Genomic DNA, 19390 nt, shown 5'->3' with positions numbered 1-19390 from the left:
GTCACCAGTTTCAGATTCTCTTCATCAGTCTTTAGGTCAGAGCTGTGGTTTGCCTACAGCCCCTTGTACAGCTCTACCATTGCTCAGTGTGGACACACTCTCAGAAATTAACTTGGTAACTTGCAGTCAGGTGCCTTTACACACAGCTCTGGGCTTCAGCAATGTCCAGTTTCCACATTAAGTTTTTTCCACTATAGTATGCCAGACACACAATATAATGTTAAAGCTGTTTCCCTGTGTCCACTTGGCTCACTTCCCACAGCTCTCCAGCAATCATTGTTGTTACTGAACACAAGACTGTGAATCAGCTAAAATTAAAATGTTGACATTCATAAGAATGAAATGGCCTTATTCAAATAGCCTTTCCCCTCAGAAACATTTACACAACTCCACTTGATTTCATTGGGAGTTGCACTTGCAGTTTGGGTCCAAAGTTTGGGCAGTTTTCTGTATATGATCTTAAAAAAAGCTTTCAAAATCAACCCACAGTGGTAAATTTCATGCAGATCCATGTTTCATTTAACTTAAACATAGGATTGATCTAAGCCAGCCTCCTAAAAGGTCAGAATCAACTCAGTAAATGAGCCTTCTCTTACAGAGACATACACAAAAGATGTATGGTCTGAGTCCTGCTTTGTTTACAACACATCAGAACTATCCCATTAAGTCAGCAGGCCAGGTCGCTGCAGCCAAAGATCCGAGTGCATGCATCAGATGAGATGGAAGCAGAATTACTTTACAGTTTTACTGTTAATGGTCAAGTTCTCTTCAGCATTGGAGGAGGCATCCACATTGGGTGGCTGATATCCTTCCCTCCGAGCTGCAAAGTAGCTGTTTATTCCTGGAGTATAAGCCCTCAGGCACGTAGAGGCAGGATGTGGACATGGTACAGGGGAAAGTCAAGGACTTGCTACATGAAGGGAAGGCTCCCTTGACCCTGTTAGAGCAGGTTTCTTCCTCTTTCACTAGGGGGAACGCAGAACAATAAGAAGATGCAAACCAGGAGAGTTCTGACACAAAACAGACGGACTTTGGCTAGAGCCCTTCTGAGTCCCTGCTCTAGGATAACACCAGCTTGAATTCATACCTACTACCTTTAATATTTCATCTGTCTTTTCCAACAGTCAATCAGTTAACACTACTCTCATTGCCTAGAAATACATTTTTATTATTCAACCTTCCCCTGTGTTAACTAAATATATATTATTTTTTTAATTTCCTATATAAAACTAAAATAATTTCCCACAGATTATCAAAAGTCAATTTCAAATGTCAGACTTAAAAATCTTGGAATGTATGATTTTAAAAATGCATGAAACAGCATTAAGTCTCCTGAGGACACTGAGTCCTTGTTTCTGTCAGGACGGAAGCAGCACTACACAGTCTGAACATTGCGTAAAGTCCCTGTGATACGCTAAAAACCTCATTGTAAGAAAATGTCACTTGAATTTGTACTGTTATGCCTGTAGGAGGTCATTCATTTCTAAAGCATTATTATGTTACCATAGAAACAGCAAAAAGAAATAATTTGTTTACCAAAGGACTCTTAGCCCTTTTCTGACCAAAGAAAATAAATAATTTATTTACCAGGAAACTATTAACCATTTTTTGACCAAAAAAAGATATGCTTCCAAAATCCCCAAACCTAAGGTCTAAGAAATGTGTGCAACAGAAATAACTTAAACCTGGAAAGTCATTCAGTCAAGACAACTTTCTTTAATATCTTGCTTTAGTACAGACCAATTCTGACAGTACAACTACCCACCCATCAAACAGGATTGAAGAATTGGGCCCTTTATCACTGAAACATAAAGATTATCTTTCTACAGGGCAAAAGACTATGATATAATTATCTCTCAAATTTACGTCCTTAATATTTTACACCTCTTGTTATTTGTTCTAAAACATATAAAGGTAAGAAATGAAATTGTTTGACATCTCTGCTAATGTAGACTAGCAGTTTCATTTATTTCAAAAGGACTATATCCATTTACATCAACAGTGTTTTTAGCCTAAGAACTTCACTGATATAAATGCATATACTTTGAAATTTCTCAGTGCAAGTGAGATGGGAATCTGACCACTGAATGAAATTCATACTTAAAAGTGTAATTACTCCCCTGCTTAGAGTCAGTAACTGAAATATTCTTAAAGCTGTTCTGAAAAATATATATCTGCCAGCAAAAGGACACTCCAGCTTTCAAACAATTTCAGATGTTCGTTAGGATTAAACATTTCAGTGTAGATTGCTTAAACTAGCAATTGATTTGTTTCTCTTCGAAACAATTGCAAATTATGAAAATTAATCTATTTAACAGCTAATGTACAGTATGTTGGTTTCACCTGACAGCATGTCTCAGCAGAAAATCAAACTCTTGCCAGACATACAACTACCTGTCTTATTTAAAAAAAAAAAGATTTGAAAAACAGTAGGTCTCACAAACTGCTCGCTGCCTGTTGCCTTTACACGCGCCACCCTCACCATGTTTATCATTCTATTTTATTTCTTGTGTACAATGACTTGGGTAAGATCATATAGAATCATAGAATCATTTAGGTTGGAAGAGACCTTTAAGATCATCTAGTCCAACCACAGCCTAACCCTCCCTAGTCCTCCTCTAGACCACGTCTCCAAGCACAACATCTACACACCTTTCAAATACCTCCAGGGATGGTGACTCCACCACTTCCCTGGGCAGCCTGTTCCTTGACTACCCTTTCAGTAAAGAAGTTCTTCCTGATATATAGCCGAATCTCCTTACCATACAATTTGAAACTGTTTATCCTTGTCCTATTGCTTGTTACCTGAAAGAAGAGACAGAACCCCCCACTCTCTATGCCCCACCTATGATCTCCCAAAAAAAATGGAAAGCTAAGTTGTTTGTTTAGGGATAAGAGGGAGACCTTTCCCTAAGGCACTCCTGTGGCTGTTTCTTGGCTTGTTCTTTAATCTGTATTGTGTATCATCAAACACAACCTTCCACTGTAATTTGTTTAGTTCCCTGAGCTGTAACAAGCCTTGTTCCAACACATGGCAAACAGCAGCCTGCACTGATTTCATTTACTTTAGTAGTTTCAACAACGTTGTGTGAGCTGAGGGGAATCACAACCACCAAAATATGTCTGAGGAAAACTTTTCCACAGCACCTTTACAGAAGGGCTCCAACCAAAGCTGCCTAGTGATGGATCACCACACACTTTTGAAGGTGAGAGAAGTGTTGAGGTTTCTGCAGCACATATTTTGCATGTGCAGTTATGTTTAATGCAGTATGAAATATAAAGGTTCAGAACTCTGACCTCTGGATGGTACTTTGTGACTGCTGACAAAATCAGCCAGTGACTGAAAGAAGCTGTATAAAAGATCAGAGAAATATAAATTTCCTACAAGCTGGATTGCTGAAGAAGAAAAGAATGCTCCTTCAATAGAGGGACAAAAACATTGCTTCCCTTTTCCCACAACCACAGGGGAAAAAAAGTGAACATATTCTCCCTAAATAACAATTACCTGAATGATCTGGAACAGCACCCTCAGCAATTTTCTGATTACTCATTTGCTAAACTCTTTATTCCATATTGTCTGTGAACAGTGAATAAAATTCTGATCCTCTGGCATGTGTTTATCTTTGGGCTGAACCAGGTAGGTATGCAAACAGTTTACAGAAGAGATTATCTACAGTTACTGGGGGGAGTATTTGCCCTCTCTGTTTTATGTGGAGAAACAATGCAGGCAAGCATATACTTACCAAAAGGAAAAGCAAAAGGAGAAGCAGGGATTACCCAGCTGATAAATGGTATCAAGTACACAGAATGATTGCTGGGTTTGCACGGATTGATTTTCCTGAGTATCCTGAACCAAACAAGTCACTTCAGAACACTGAAAAACCACTGTGCAGAGCAAAGCAGAGGAAGAGGAGGAACTTCCAAGAGCAATTTGTAACTGCTCCAAAACACTTTAGAGATAGCGTACACAACTGAAGGACCTTCAGTGAATATCTGTACAGGCATGCTCTTGCAAATAATGTTAGAGTGGTCTAAAAAATTACCAGTTTTTCTCTCTCTGCTGAAGGCTACCCTTGCAACTGAGATACAGTAACTACCCATGTGACTTCTACTACATGCAGAGCAAAATAAATCATTACTGAGGGCAGTAAGAATGTTTGTCTGCACCCTTAGTCACAGGGGACCACTTAGTGACTCAGTAAAATTCCATAAACATCTCAGAGCTTGGATTTTTCATTTCCTGACACTTGACTATACAATAGGTGGAGAAGCTACTGTATCCAGCTCCTCTTTAACTTTTCCTATTAGTGCTAAAATGCTCATTACATGCAAACATATTTCTCTTACACTACATATCAATACCACAAGCTAATACTGCCCCAGTTTGAAAGGCAATCTCAAGCCTAGCTCTTTATGTGACGATGAGCTGAAGTGGCCAGCACCAATCGCACCACTGACTGAATAGGTTTGGTGAGAATTCATATGGTGAAGACATCAAGTAAGCCCCACTGGGATTTCTGATACTTAAGTGCTCAGTCCTTCAGTGCTGCTGGCAATGAACAACACGTACCACACTGTTTTGTTTCTCAGACACTATTGCTCATGGAAAAACTAACTGAAATACTAAACACTTTTTTATTCTTTCTTTCACAGCTTTTTTGTCATTACTGTTGATAAGTTTATTTCTCCAGGAGTTGAGATCTGTCCCATTCCAAGCCTCACTCAGACAAGTTATTTCAGCTATTAATTAGTCAAGTATTCACTTCACTGACCTTTGTAACTTTTCAGATGAGCTAAATCAAATTTATTTTAGCTTCACAGGCAGCCAGACTTCTTTTTTTCAAGTAAACCTCTATAGTAAGCTTTGAAGTTTGAATGTTACCTTTCCATTCCAACATTGTAACCCCTTTATTCTTAATTGTTTTTCCTCAAAGGTTTTGTCTTTTTATCCTTCAATGAGGCAAGACAGTACCATACAATGAAATATCATCTTACATGTACTTCAACAGACATTTTGAGAACATTTCATACCATTAGTCAGAGTCTTTAAAATATCTATGGACCATGTCCAAAGACTTTTAGACTAATTCAAATATTTTTATTATCCCATAAAACTGCAGATATGCTGATGATTGAAATACATGGTGAATGCTCCTTGAGGAAACAGTATGATTTAGGCCTCTGATGCTATGCAAAAAGATATTGCATTCTATTCTTTACCTTTGATGCATTGACTTTGCATGACAAGGTTTTGGTAGCTGTGGGGGGATGCAGCAATGACTTCTGTGAGAAGCTGCTAGAAGCTTCCCCTGCTCCAACAGAGCCAATACCAGAGGGCTCCAAGATGGACCCAGCACTGGCAAAGGTTGAGCTCATCAGCAACAGTGGTAGTGCCTCTGTGATGACATATTTAGGGGGAACAAGTTACTGCACAACAGCAATTGCAACCAAGGAGAGGAGAAAGAATATGTGAGAAGAACAACTCTGCAGACATCAAGGTCAGTGAGGAAAGAGGGGGAGGAGGTGCTCCAGACACAAAAGCAGAGATTCCCCTACAGCCCGTGGAGAAGACAATGGTGAGAATGTCCCCCTTGCAACCCACAGAGGTTAAGGGTAGAACAGATATCCACCTGCAGCCCATGGAGGGCCCCACGTTGGAGCAGGTAGATGCCCAAAGGAGGCTGTGACCCCATGGGAAGCCCATGATGGAGCAGACTCCTTGCAGGACCTGTACAGAGAGATGTCCATGCTGGAGCAGGTCTGCTGGGGGAACTTGCGACCCTGTGGGGGACTCACACTGGAGCAGTCTGGTCCTGAAGGTCTGCACTCCATGGAAGAGACCCACACTGAAGCAGTTTGTGAAGAACTACAGCCAGTGGAAAGATCCATGGTTGAAGAGTTCATGAAAAGTTCATGAAAAGTTCTCCTCTATGAGAAGGACCCCACACTGGAGCAGGGGAAGAGTGAGGTGTCAGCCCCCTGAGGGGGAGGGAGTGGCAGAGACAATACACCATGAACTGACTGTGATTCACATTACCTCTGTTCCTGCACTGTTCTCAGGGAGGCGGTAAAGTTTAACCCAGGAAGGGGAAGGAAGGGGAAGGAAGGGGTTTTTTTAATATTTGGTTTTATTTCTCATCATCCTGCTTTGATTTGATTGTTAATAAATTAAATAATTTATTTTCCGTATATCAAGTCTGTTTTGCCCATGACAGTAAGTGGTGAATATCTCTCTGTCCTCATCTCGACCCACAAGCCTTTCATAATGTTTTCTCTCCCCTCTCTGACTAAGGAGGCGAGTGATAGAGTGGCTTTGGTGGGCACATGGACTCCAGCCAGCGTCGACTCACCACATTTGATCACCCAGTAATGCTGACACCTGTATATGCTCTTACTAATGTTTTATCTAACCAATAAAAAATTAATAGCTTTAATACAAACAGTAATGTGTTCTGCAGTGCACCCTGATAAGATTTCCAAATCCAGCTGAATCTTCAAAGGACATGCATTTGTGTCACAAAGCTATACCCATCAAAATGGTAAAAGCAATTTTTAATTTGTTTTTCTCCCAGCTGAGGAACTGAATAAAAAGTAAATCAGTTGTGACAGGATGCTCATTTGTTCATATTTATTCCAAGATAAAATCTGTCACAGAATTTTTTTACTTAAGATTTTAATTCAGTTGCTTGAAGTAAAACCTCTCACAGGAATGCTTCTGTGTTGCACGTTTTAGTGTAACATCCATTCTAAACTCTATATAAAAACATTCCTGACCTATAGTTAACTATTCTTTAAAATGATTTTTTAAACAATTTTCAGAATGTTTTTCCTCTTACTGACCATGTATCACTACATAAAGTCCAAATAAGAATCAGAGACCACATGTAATGTTGGAGCACTAAAAGGACAAGATAGTCTCTAACTGAGGCTGAATTCTTGTTTTCTGATGACTTCATCTTTTTGATTCTGCTGTCTCTCATTCACTGTTCTCTCTATTTAGAATGTGTTCTAACTGAAGGTCTAGAAGATTATTTTTCTATTGCTTAAGTTTGATGATAGGGTAAAGAGTTAAACTTATTTTATGAATTTGAAATACACTTGATCTCCCCAGATCTCCATGTTAATAAAGGTCTACTACAAAGATGACAGAATTGTAAGGGTTGGAAGGGATCTCCAGAGATCATCGAGTCCAACCCCTCTGCCAAAGCAGGTTCCCTAACTCATATTGCACAGGTAGGCATCCAGACAGGTCTTGAATATCTCTGGAGATGGAGACTGCACAACCCCCCTGGACAGCCAGCTCCAGTGATTTGTTAACCTCACCATGAAAAAGTTCTTCCACATGTTGTTGCGGAACTTCTTGTGCTCCAACTTGCAGCCATTGCCCCTTGTCCTGTCCCCACAGACCATTGGAAAGATGCTGGCTATTTCCCCCTGTGTCTCACACTTAAGATACTTATAAACATTAATCAGATCTCCTCTTAGTCTTCCTTTCTCTAGGCAGAACACCCCCAGCTCACTCAGCCTTTCCTTGTAGGGGAGATGCTCCAGGCCCTTAATCATCTTTGTAGCCCTCCACTGGACTCTTTCCAGGAGATCCCTGTCTTGTTTATACCAGGGAGCCCAGAACTGGACACAATACTCCAGGTGGGGCATGACCAATTCAAGATATTCAATGAATAACTTTACCAATGTAAACCATTAACTTGGTCATCCCTGCACTGAAATTTGAGGCATCTCCTTATGGAAGTGGACAATTCAGTCTGTTTAACAGAGAGACAGAGGACTATGAAGATTTATAAAGACTGAGGAGTTACTTTCTCCACTGGCAGCACAGAAACAAGCAGGGATGTCAGGCACCTCTCACCACTTGTGATCCAGTCTGCTCTTGTTCTGAGAGAAAAATTTGTGTTCATGCATGTATAGCGGCTCAGGTTCAATGAAAGGAAGACTTGCCCAGCATATACTACAGCCTTGTAAAACTGCTGGGATGTGGAGATGTGAATTCAAACTCTCCCACACTAAGGCCTGTATCTCCATGCTCCCTCTTACCCCCAAAACAGTATTAGACCTAGTAGAATACTATAGAAAAGGAAGCAGCACCACCACCAACAGGGAAGTTCCTTAAACCCTGATCACCTTCGGCTTTTCTGTAGGACATAGGCAGAATACTGCTACCTGTTGTCCTTTACCTGGATCTCAGCAGTGTTCTGGGCCAACAACAGGTTCTTTTCTCCTACATAATGAGTATTTTTGATCCTGCACTGGTAGTGAAAGCAAGTGAGATGGGGAACTTTCAACATGAATTGCAAGGTGCCAGATTCTCAGGAGGCTGCACCCTGTCTCAGTCTAAGTAGGGGGACTGGATCATTGTCTGAGACTTAAGCAGCAGGGCAGGCAGTGGATTGGTTCCTCCTTCTATAGTCAATGGACAAAGAAATGTTCCTTTGAAGGAAAAACGAGACCTCAGATGGACTATCTGTCTTCTTGAGCTATCTGCCTTTCTTCATCAATCACAGAAGAAACCTAGAGAATTCATCCTGCAAACTGCAGTGTTCAAGTGCCTAAATTTTAGTGGGATGAACTCAGCACATTGGCAAATCACTGAAACTGATTTTTTTTTTTTAATGGTTTCCAATATATTTTTTTGGGTTTTGGTTTGTTTCCTAACTTATGTCATAAACAAAAAGTTAAACTGATGGAGAAACTGAGAGCCAATTATATCCCTACTATAACTCCATTAACATCAATGGACAAACTTTAATTTCACATAACTCATCTGTAAGATGTTTTCAAGAGCTGTGCCTACACAGCTGCAGTGCCAGACTTTAGCAACACATACCTGGCCAGCTCAGAGCACAGTCACACTTCCTTTCATGGCCTAGGAGGCAGCTTTCCCTATCCTCTGACAATTAGCAGATGACACTGAGAATGCTCACAAAGAAGTCTGGGAAATTCTCCACTCAAAGGCAGAGCAAGAGCAGCCTCCCCTCCTTATAAGAAAGTTTTTGGCTCTACATTATGCTTTTGCCAGCATTCTGTGAATGCTCAGCTCCATGTTCTTACTCCTATTAGTTAAAAACAGGATATGAATCATTATTCCTATGCCTAGACTAGATGTTGCTTCTCTAGTGCAAAAATGGTGCCTGAACATCTTTCAGTCTCAGTACAGTAGAAACCTGCAAATTTTCAAATGCAGATCTTAACTGCATAAATTCATAAGAACAATCTGCCACTAAAAGTTCTTAGAAGCTGAGAATTACAAGGCAGCACATTTCACTGAGGCTGGTGTGGAAGTACAGTCAGTTGTGGTTGGTGCTTTAGGCAATATCTTTTAAGAGACCCAGAGTCCCCTCCACAAGCAATGATTTGACCCCACAGTTTTCACTGATGGACAGTAGGTTTGGAAAATCCCTATAAATTAGGAGAATGTCTTTATGCTTATTTTTCTTTCACATATTTACATAAAACTCAGGAAGACAGTACACTTTAAGACACTGAAAACATCTATTAAATTAATGCATGACTGTACAGAAACAATAAATTCTTACCTTCAAGAGTTTCTCCCTCTCCAGAAAGGGCCTCTCCTGCTCCAGAGGCATACAAGGCAGACACAGTCAATGCATACCTAGTGGCTTGGTCTAAGCCTTTCAGCACTTTAGAGGTAGTGTCACCTTTCACAGTCACTTCCTTAGTTTCACCTCCTGCCACAGGAGTGTAAGTTATAAAGTACTGCTGCACTTTGCCAGGAGCAGCACTCCAAGACAGCTTCATTGTTGACGTTGTGGCATCAGAAACTCTCAAGTTTCTTGGATGTCCTCGGACTGCACATGGCAAAAGATGTTGAAAACAAGTTGAAGCAAGCTTCATTTATTGGTTTATCTTTTAGGTTACTTTAACATAGGACTCGATGAAAAAACAATTCCTGAATAGCCTGCACTAGCGTTGCTACAATATAACTTTACTGTAATCAGGATTGTACAATTCCATCCCCATCCTCCTTAGGCAAAATGCCCAATAAAGTTTTTGCTCCTACTTTTTCAATTAAAATGGGCTCAATCCTGGAACACTGATACATAGTAGCACCTGAATACACAGTAACTCAATTTCAAAATGCCAACAACTATGGTGATCTGTCCACAGATCACCAATGAAATGTGAAATTAACACATTATGGCTTCCTACAGCTTTATTTTTTATTACGGTTTTTCTGGATTCTAATATTTAGAATCTCAGCAAAGTCTCACCAGTGATCAAGATATTAATTCTGTATCTCTACTCTTTGGATCTCATTTAATATGGCAGGATACCCAAGGATCTCACTTTTTCATACAAGTTAAGGCTACCATGATAACTTTGGTAAATTAAATGTTTCATTCATTCCTTGCTAGCCATTCAGAACAAAGTGCAAACAGGGTCTGATTTTGTTGAGAAGAAATATCATTTGTATCACTGACAACATGGAGAATCATGAAGACAATTAATTAAACATATAGGTAGATTCTTCACCCAAGTTACCTTGGAAAATTAAGTGTTGCAGGTGCAACAGACTGTATTTTAAAATGAAACATTACAATTTTGGTAAACTATATTATCTCAAATATCCTCTCAAGTATACTTGAGTAATTTTATAATTCCCTGTTCACCTGGGATGATACATATGGCCAACATAAGCTCTTCTTTTTTATTATGAATCTGTCAGCTTGAAGGGAGTTCTTCTTGAGCTTACTACATTCACAGCATTGATCATGTACCTTCATCAGTTTTTGCATATCCATTCAGTGAATTCCCAGGTCCAGACTGATACTCAGGGATAACAGATACTTCATATCTTGTATCTTGGATCAAGTTCTGCAGAATAGTTGATCTGTCATTTGCTGAGACAGTCACTTGTCTCCTTTCTCCTCCAGTAAGTGGTCTATATACAAGCCTGTACCGTAGAACATTTCCTGGAGCTGGCGTCCAGCCAACTACAAAGCTATCAGTAGTTTCATCTGTTATCCTTAAGTTTCGAGGAGCACCTTTAACTACAAAAAACATACACATATAATTTATAAGTATTTGCTTTTAATCAAGAAACATCTGAACTGAAGCTATTCCCTTCGCTTATCCAGTTTACCAAAACAACAGCTTATATTGCCCTCCCACTGTTTTAAAGTACACAAACCATTAGTCACTTCTAAAAATTCAGGGTTACATTCAATAATGTACTTCTGGAGACAACTTTGTTACATTAATCCCAGTTTATACAGCCACTTCTGATACTTTGCAGAATGGTAGACAGTGGGAAGGACTTCTGGAGATCATCTAGTCCAACACCCCTGCTAAAGTAAGATCACCTACAGCAGGTTGCACAGGATCACATCCAGGCAGTTCTTCAACATCTCTAGAGAAGCAGACTCCACAACCTCTCTGGGCAGAGACAATCTGACTGTGTTTAGTGGTAACAGTAAAACTGAAATGTGTAAGGGAAATTTGGGCATACTGGGATGGAAATTTCTTAACACAAAAAATTGTACAGGTTTCTTTGCTGTGGCCGTGTGCTTCTGCATCACCTCCACTTGGAGAGAGTCAGATACACCTGACTACACACAGGCAGCTCATCTATTTTAAAGAATTGACCAAGGTAAATGCAACAGGAAAAAGAAAAAAAAAATAACAAAACACAAAAACAATTAAGTTAAATTTTCACAATTGGCAATATGAGTTGCATTTAATGTTTAGAAAATGCCTCTGAGTTAAGTTCTCAAAAACAAGAAATATTTTTTTATCTCAGAAATTAAGGTAAAACTGTTGTGAAACATTTAACCTAGCCTGCTCCTTGGCAAAGATGCAGCAGCTCAGGCCATTTCATATGAACTCAGTGGGCACACCAAAGAAGGAATTAACTCTTCCAACATGCATTAAGATCTACTGTATTGCAAGTTGCCTAGCAGTATGGAGCATCGTCATTTAGGCAAAAAAAGTTTTCAGCTTTTACTGTTTACTATCTAAAGTAGATTTCAACTGGAATATTGTGTGCCAAAAGCATTGTTCTTCAATGTGTTTAATTGGAGACCTCTGAAGAGTGGAGCAATTCACAATCCCAGTTTTAAATAAACAAACTTGTTTTCTACTAATCAGAAGCACAATACTCAATTTTAAATTCTTTAAAAGCCTGAAATCAAAGTTAGTTGCCAAGAAAGCTCTCTGGCCCAAATTCTTATCTAGATCTGCATGGAGAGCTGCTGATGTTTACATGATTGCAGAATAAGTCTGTCTTCTCAGACAGATTTCATCAGATCAAGATGCTAATTATTTAAGGCAGTATCAGTCTCAACGTGGGAATGCTAATTGCTTTTATTAAAGCAATTCCTTCTCCTGTTCCTTAGGTTCGCCAGCTACATATTCTATCAGCCAAGAGTTTGTCTGTTTTCCTAAGGGAAAGTTATGTGTGGCCAAAACGATCTCACTGGTGCAGTCATGGAAATATGGAGACCAACAGTGAAACCTGTATCTTCCAAACTAAGCTATTTTATAAATGTGCATGTCTATCAATCCTAAGAGGAAAGAGGAGTTAAATTTCCATGCTGTTTCATTTGCTCCCTTGGATGCATTTATGGCACCAAAGGTCACCTATGACAGCATGGAATAATGGAAAAGAGTGGGTCAATGTTTTTCAAAGCATGATTTAGACTAAACTGAGTATTCAACTACTGGAATGCAAAGTCAAATCTACTGTCATTCTTCTAAATCAATGGAAATGCATCATGGCAACTCTATCAGGAAAAAGTACAGCTACCACACTTAAATTTACAGCCACTGATCACATAAACTCACAATGACATCAGTGGAAGTTTTGAATCAGTAAGAGTTATTGGATCAGACCCATGAAATTCTGATGAGAAACAGCCGACTGAAAGCTCAACCCTCTTTAAGCCTATGGTATATAAACCAGAATTTCTATAAACCTTAGATTCAGACACAGAAAAATACATAGGTACATGCCTGACTTTGAAAGTATCAGTCACGAAGTACTCCTGCATCAGAGTCATATGTATTAAATAGAATAGAAACGTTGGAAGGGACCTACAGTGATCATAAAATCCAATTTAAGTGTATATTAAGATAATACATGTCAAGGAATTAATTAACAACACACCATGCAGAAATAGGCTGCTAAAGACAAACCCAGCATCCATCCAACTTCCAGGGAAAATCAAATTCAATCCTAATAATTTAATGTTGGCATATGATTGGAGTTTTATCTTTACTAAATGCATTGAGAGACAAAAATGTTTATTCTCATCCTGCATACTGGTACAGCTTCTCAACCTTGGCTGGCTGTTCTACGTACACCCATTATCTAAAAGCAAATTCTTACTTGAATATATGACTCTCTTGAGTCAAGATTTATAGGGAACTTACCTTCTAAAGTGGTTTCCTCTCCATCCAAGGGAGGGCCATCACCATCTTCATATTCAGAAATCACACTGACTGCATAAGTAGTTTCAGGTAGCAAGTTGGTAAGATCTGTGCTGGTACTTGAAGCTGGTACTGAAACAATGAATTCATCTCCACCAACTGCTACTTTATATTTAATGAGATAGGACAAAACCTCAGATCCAGCTGGAGACCAGCTCACTTTGAAACTGTCAGATGTTACATCAGAAAACACCATATTTTTGGCAGGTACGTAAGCTGTATGGAAATAAAAATGCACAGATGAAGTATATTTGCTAGAATAGTTCTTAACACCAAATCTCCAAAATAAATTAAAAATGTGTCACAACAATTTGATTTATTCTAACCGAACAGGTATTTTCTTGGACACACAACAGCATTTGATTTCTGTACTTGCTTATAGCTATCAAATTTCATGAAGATCACATCTAGGTTGTCTCAAATCACATGACAATGAATAGAAGCACCGACTCAGTGATTTCTAGATCAGATGAGAACACCTCATCTAAAACAATGTACTTAGGAAAATTTAAGTTGGAATCTGATGATCAAGTTGGGTGCCCTCTTTCATAAATCTCATGAACACGAATAACATTACGCTCTCAGTAAGAACTAAGAATGCTTGGGTTTTTTTTCAGATTTAGATTAGAAATAGGACAAAATAAATCCCAGTATTTTTTCAGGAATTGAGTCAAAGGGGAAACAAGGAATTTGACATGAGGCACGAACACAAACCTGACATCCTGGGCTTGTTTTGGTTGGCCTACTCAGCCTAACAGTGAGGATGTTAAGACTGCTTGAGCCCTCTAAAACAAAGGGTGCTTTGCTGGTTTGTTCCTCAAAGCTATCCTGAAACAAAAGGCTTATTTTTAAAGACAGTGGGGTTTTCAATACTGGGGACTATTCAAGGTTAGTGTTTACTAAACATAGGTAGTGACACCAAGGGTGCAACTAATAGTGAGTATCTTAAGCTGACCAAAAGTCAGTCATTCAGATTTGTTTTTAAATATTAAACATTATCCAAGCTCACCAAATTTGGATGCACATGAAAACCTTCATGTGCTACTTCATTTTAGTCTTTACAGTTAGATTGAGATTATTGTCACTTAGCATCTGCTGTCTCAAATTGATTTGTCTAAACCCGTTTCAGAGAGCCATTTATTTTACCCTAAAAATTAATCAAATCACCCTCTGGAGGTGTCAGCATTTCACCATTGTCTTTGAAATTCTAGATCATCTTAGACTAGCTACCTGATTTTGGACAGCTAAAGAATGGCCCTAGGAAATAATTATTTTACTGAAGACAGTGAGTATAAAAGGAGAGCACACCCACTATGATCATTTCAGATAGACACACATTTCAATAGCTTTCTAGCCACCTAGGAGGGATACTTTTTCATCTCCACATCACCATTAATTTCCCTCATTGCTTTTAATATGTTTGAGTATGAGAAACAAATCCCTGGTTATCAAAATTATCATTTGTACATAGACAATTTCATCAATGTCAACTCTTTTGGTAACTCCAAGCACAAAACGTTAATTTCACATCGTTTTTCCACTGCATTTTCTAAATTTCTCTAAGTAATAGTAATTGCTTACATTTTTTCTTGATGGCCTCCAGCTCCTGTTCAATCCGCAGGCAGACAGACTGTGTAAGTTCAAACGATATTCTTTGAAACGCGTCAAAATCTTCCACGGTGTAAACATGGGTCTCAGCGGGGGGTGACGCGATCGCTTCTAACTCTGTACGCACTGCGTCCTTCACACCAACTGCAAATATTTCTACATCTGCCTCCCTCAGCTTTATTGCGGGTTCTTTAAAAGCATCTGACGATTTTCCATCAGTAATAAGAATCATGACTCGGGGCACATTTGGTCGTGATCCTTTGCTGGTAACAAATACTTTCTCTCTCACATATGTCATCGCTTTGCCTGTGTTGGTAGATCCACCTCTGTAGGGAAAGGTGTTAATAGCCTGAATTATGTCTTCCACTCTGTTGTATCTGTTCAAAGAAAACTCCATATGGGGATCTCTGCTGTACTGGACAAGACTTATCTGTACTTTTCGAGGCGATATCTCAAAGCTTTTAACTAACACTTCCAAAAAGGCTCTTACTTTAACAAAATTGGCGATACCAATGCTGTAGGAACCATCCACTAAAAACACAACATCAGCTTTTACATCCACACCACGTGAGCACTCTGTAAAGAAAAAGAATCACCACTATAAACAGATATTCAATAGCCACGGCATTACAATTCCATCTGCAGTTCATGTATCATACTCAGTTAATTATAAAGAAAATAAACCATTCTAAGTAAAGCTGTTTTTTTAAATAATAAGGGTACAATATTAAAATAAGTGTCAGAGGTTTACATGGCAAAGAGAAATGTGAAAATAAACATGTGACAATAGCATAGTAATTCCTAACTCACCCACTTGAACTTTTACTTGTTGTGTTTTTTCCATTATGGTTATTGGCTCACTGGGGGTCAGTCCTTTCATTGCATAAACATTAATTTGATACTCTGTGTCTGGAGAAAGATCTTTAACATTCAGAGCAGTAGTCTGAGGACCCACACTCAGTACTTGCTGTTTTCCACCAGCTATCATTGGAATGAACTGCAGCCGATACCCAGTTATGTGGCTTGTGGATGGATCCCAGGTGATTCTAATAGATTTTGAGGAGATCTGAGTGGCCACCAGATTTGTAGGAGGTTCCACCACTGAAAGAAATCAAAAGCAAACCCAAAGCATTATTACAATTATAAACAGAATGTCTTCCACATTTTTATTTCTGGTATACTTTTATTCATGTTTACTTAATCTTTAGTAAAAGATGCTTTTTTTTTTCTTTTTTTTTCATAAACACAAGCAAATTACAGGAGAGTCCAAACAAGGCATCAGTGAGAGGGAGGCACAATGCATTTGTGGTCCTCTAACCACAACTAGTAGAAGCTCCATGATGTAAGTTGCCATGCCTAATACTGTTTCAAGTCGAAGTGAAAACCTCACCCACAGAAACACAGTAGAGAGTGTAAATAAATACAGACCTGAGCAGTGCACTATGACAGTGGAGTCATCTCTGCTGTCATTTTGGTCAAAGAACTAGTTATTTAGAATCTTACAGAGACAGAAAGCTGCAATGATAGAACTTGAGATCTGTGCTTTCTCAGCATTCTTCAGTTTCCATTCCTTGGTTCTTATCCTACAACATTTTCTGCCCCTTCACCAAGGGTTTTTTTCCCCTTAGTACATTTTTCCATAGAAGTTATGCCTGTGTCCAAATCGACTCTATGAAATTCCGGCAAGTGCACATCTTTGTGTTGCCTCTGAAACTGCAGAATAATAGAGCTATTCCAAATATACTGTGTCACATGTTCTGCTCTCCTGCATTTAAATGCACAAAGCATTTGCTTTTAAATGGTCTCCTGCATTTAAAAGCAAAAAGCTTGTTTTCCACACTTCCTAAATGAGGCAACAGATCAAGCTCCAGAAATAAAGCAAAGGAGGTAGAAATAGCCCCTTAAATATGCATTAGAATAAACTGAAGTCAATAAATACCCTTATATAAAGTATCTCACCTTCTTCTCCGCTAACCAGTTCACCTAGTTGTTCGTCAACACCAGAACAGACTTGCAAGATAATTTCATTCTGTATATCCACAATCCCATCAAAATTAGCCACATTGAACACATGCTTCAGTGAAGGCTGAGATGCAATTAGCTTGAGTTCCTTTGCATCAGCTGCTTTGATTCCTAGAAGTTGCAATAGACAGAACTGTGTGAAGTGGCCATAAAATACAGACACCTGTGAATGTATTCATAACGTACCAGAACATCCTGGGGTAAAGCTGAGTTTAATTCAGTTCTGTGTTCTATAATTCTCAACAATCAAACTACAAATTAATACAATAAGGTGACAAACTCCATTTTTAACCTGAGAAAAAGAAAGGTGGTATCTTCAGAAAGGCCAATGTTAAAACTGCGGCAGTCAGTTGCCTTAATCTACATGTAGGAGCAAGAAAACTACTATCAAATTAACACAACCGGTACGTTCTAATCTGGGGGTGCAAACAACCCGTTTGAAGGCAAAGACATGGAAAGAGTGGCACGGTGAAATTGCTGAAACACAGAATCCGTAAAACATATCACGTCTTTAGGAACACTATATCTTTCAATCAGTGAAAAATCTCAACATACCCAAAGAAAAAACTTCAACTCCTATATTGCGAAGCTCTCTTGCAGGAATTTCAACTTCATCTTGAGCTTTTCCATCCGTAATGACAATTGCTACTTTGGGAAAGCCTTTTCTTGCTCCAGCAGACTCAGTGAAGGTATTTTGAACCAGGTAATCAATAGCCTCACCTAAAAACACCACCACAAGTTGTGTTTTATTAGGCTTGAATGAACTAGAATTTAAAGCACATTTGAATTATAAGAAGAAATGCTAAATAAACACATATTCTGTACCTGTCATTGTGTTGCCACCTTTGTACGGTATCCTTTTAATTGCATCAATAAGATCACTTCTTCTGAAATACTGATTTAAATTGAACTCTGTTCTTGTATCTGAACTGTACTGAACAACTCCAACTCTTGTCTTCTCTTCCCCAATGTCAAAAGCTGATACAAGAGCAACCATGAAGTCCAAAATATATCTGAAGTTATTTCTCCCTACACTCCATGAACCATCTACCAGGAAAACTAAATCTGTCATTGCACTTATGGAGCATCCTGGAACACACACACAAAAGAAAAACCTGTTAGCAAATAAGCAATTGCATTCTTACATATCACTGAGAAATGTCTGACAGTATGCAAAAGTGAAAACAAGCAGATATTAAATAAATTCATATTATCATCTGGAATATCTTACTTGGGGAAGCATTAGTCATGTAAGTGAACACCTGTATAAGCCTTCTAGCTGCCATTACCAAAAGGGAACTGTCACCTAGACACTCAGGTTTGAGACACCTCTCATGCTTTTCCACATGATCTGTTAAAACTCACATACAAAACTTTTTGCAACAGTTTTATGTTATAGGAACACTTCATTTTGTTATCACTTCTGCTTTGCATCTTTATCTCCCCATAATAACTGCACAGATTCTTCTTTTATCCACAGCGCCATGTCTTTGGCTAATAAGACTAATACCTATGGATTTGCTCAGGTTACTTGCATGAAATTCCTAGTTTCAGTAGCAAGTTTGCACCTTATGGTTTCAATGCACCTATAAATTTCTTCCATCCCAGTCCCATCCCAAGTTTTTTTAACTCTGGACACATTTTCAAGCTAACTCTATTGCTAGGTAGCACAGGAACACAGTTTAACTTCATGGGGCCCTGGAGCTAGACCTCACTTATCTCTAAAATGTCAGATAAATTGAAAGACAAAAGGCCTTACTTTGTATTTGAGCCTCGACCTTCTTTTCATCTGGTATTCCTGGACCACCTGTCTGAACTGCACAAAACACAACACAGAAAGAATTAATGGAGAAAATCAGGTTAAATCTGTAAACATCAAAGGAAAACTTGTACAGACTTAGAGGCACAAATCCGACAAGCCTCAGAACAAGAAAACATAAATGCAAATTATGAAAACTTCAGCTGTACTTCTAGATTTTACAACAAGCATTCAGGGCAACATGAAATACAGAAAATGTAAATAATTAAGAATCTTCTGTATTTTTACATCTTGTACAGTAATTTCCTGAAAATTAACCTCTGGATGAAATACCAATATTACCCCTCTTTACCACATAGGGGAACCCATTTTCCTATAGTTATTTGGGAAGCCTAAGATGTGACAAAATATGTCACAGAAGACAATCTGCTGCACTTAACATTTTTAAAATTAGATTTGTGGTTTATTTATTATAGATAAATTATAATAAATAAATTACAGTTTATTATGCATATAGGCATTTGAATCACATTGTAT

General features: G+C 38.7%; 1 protein-coding gene across 1 annotated transcript in view; it reads right to left on the bottom strand.

Moving 5' to 3' along the window:
- COL12A1 (collagen type XII alpha 1 chain) overlaps window positions 1-19390 on the bottom strand; it is a gene marked incomplete at both ends in the record, with an annotated part of 98799 nt that overhangs the window by 69734 nt on the left and 9675 nt on the right. Inside the window, 9 exons of the mRNA XM_084262139.1 lie at window positions 9552-9824; window positions 10755-11027; window positions 13408-13680; window positions 15046-15648; window positions 15883-16173; window positions 17032-17205; window positions 17650-17814; window positions 17920-18183; window positions 18854-18910. Coding sequence (XP_084118265.1) covers window positions 9552-9824; window positions 10755-11027; window positions 13408-13680; window positions 15046-15648; window positions 15883-16173; window positions 17032-17205; window positions 17650-17814; window positions 17920-18183; window positions 18854-18910 — 2373 coding nt within the window. The remainder of the gene's footprint in view (window positions 1-9551; window positions 9825-10754; window positions 11028-13407; window positions 13681-15045; window positions 15649-15882; window positions 16174-17031; window positions 17206-17649; window positions 17815-17919; window positions 18184-18853; window positions 18911-19390) is intronic.

This window comes from Gallinula chloropus (assembly GCF_964237585.1).
Source record: "Gallinula chloropus genome assembly, chromosome: 3".
In the NCBI taxonomy this organism is placed as follows: Eukaryota; Metazoa; Chordata; class Aves; order Gruiformes; family Rallidae; genus Gallinula; species Gallinula chloropus.
The sequence above is the reverse complement of the archived record's forward strand: the minus strand, read 5'-3'. Positions and strand labels throughout refer to the sequence as shown.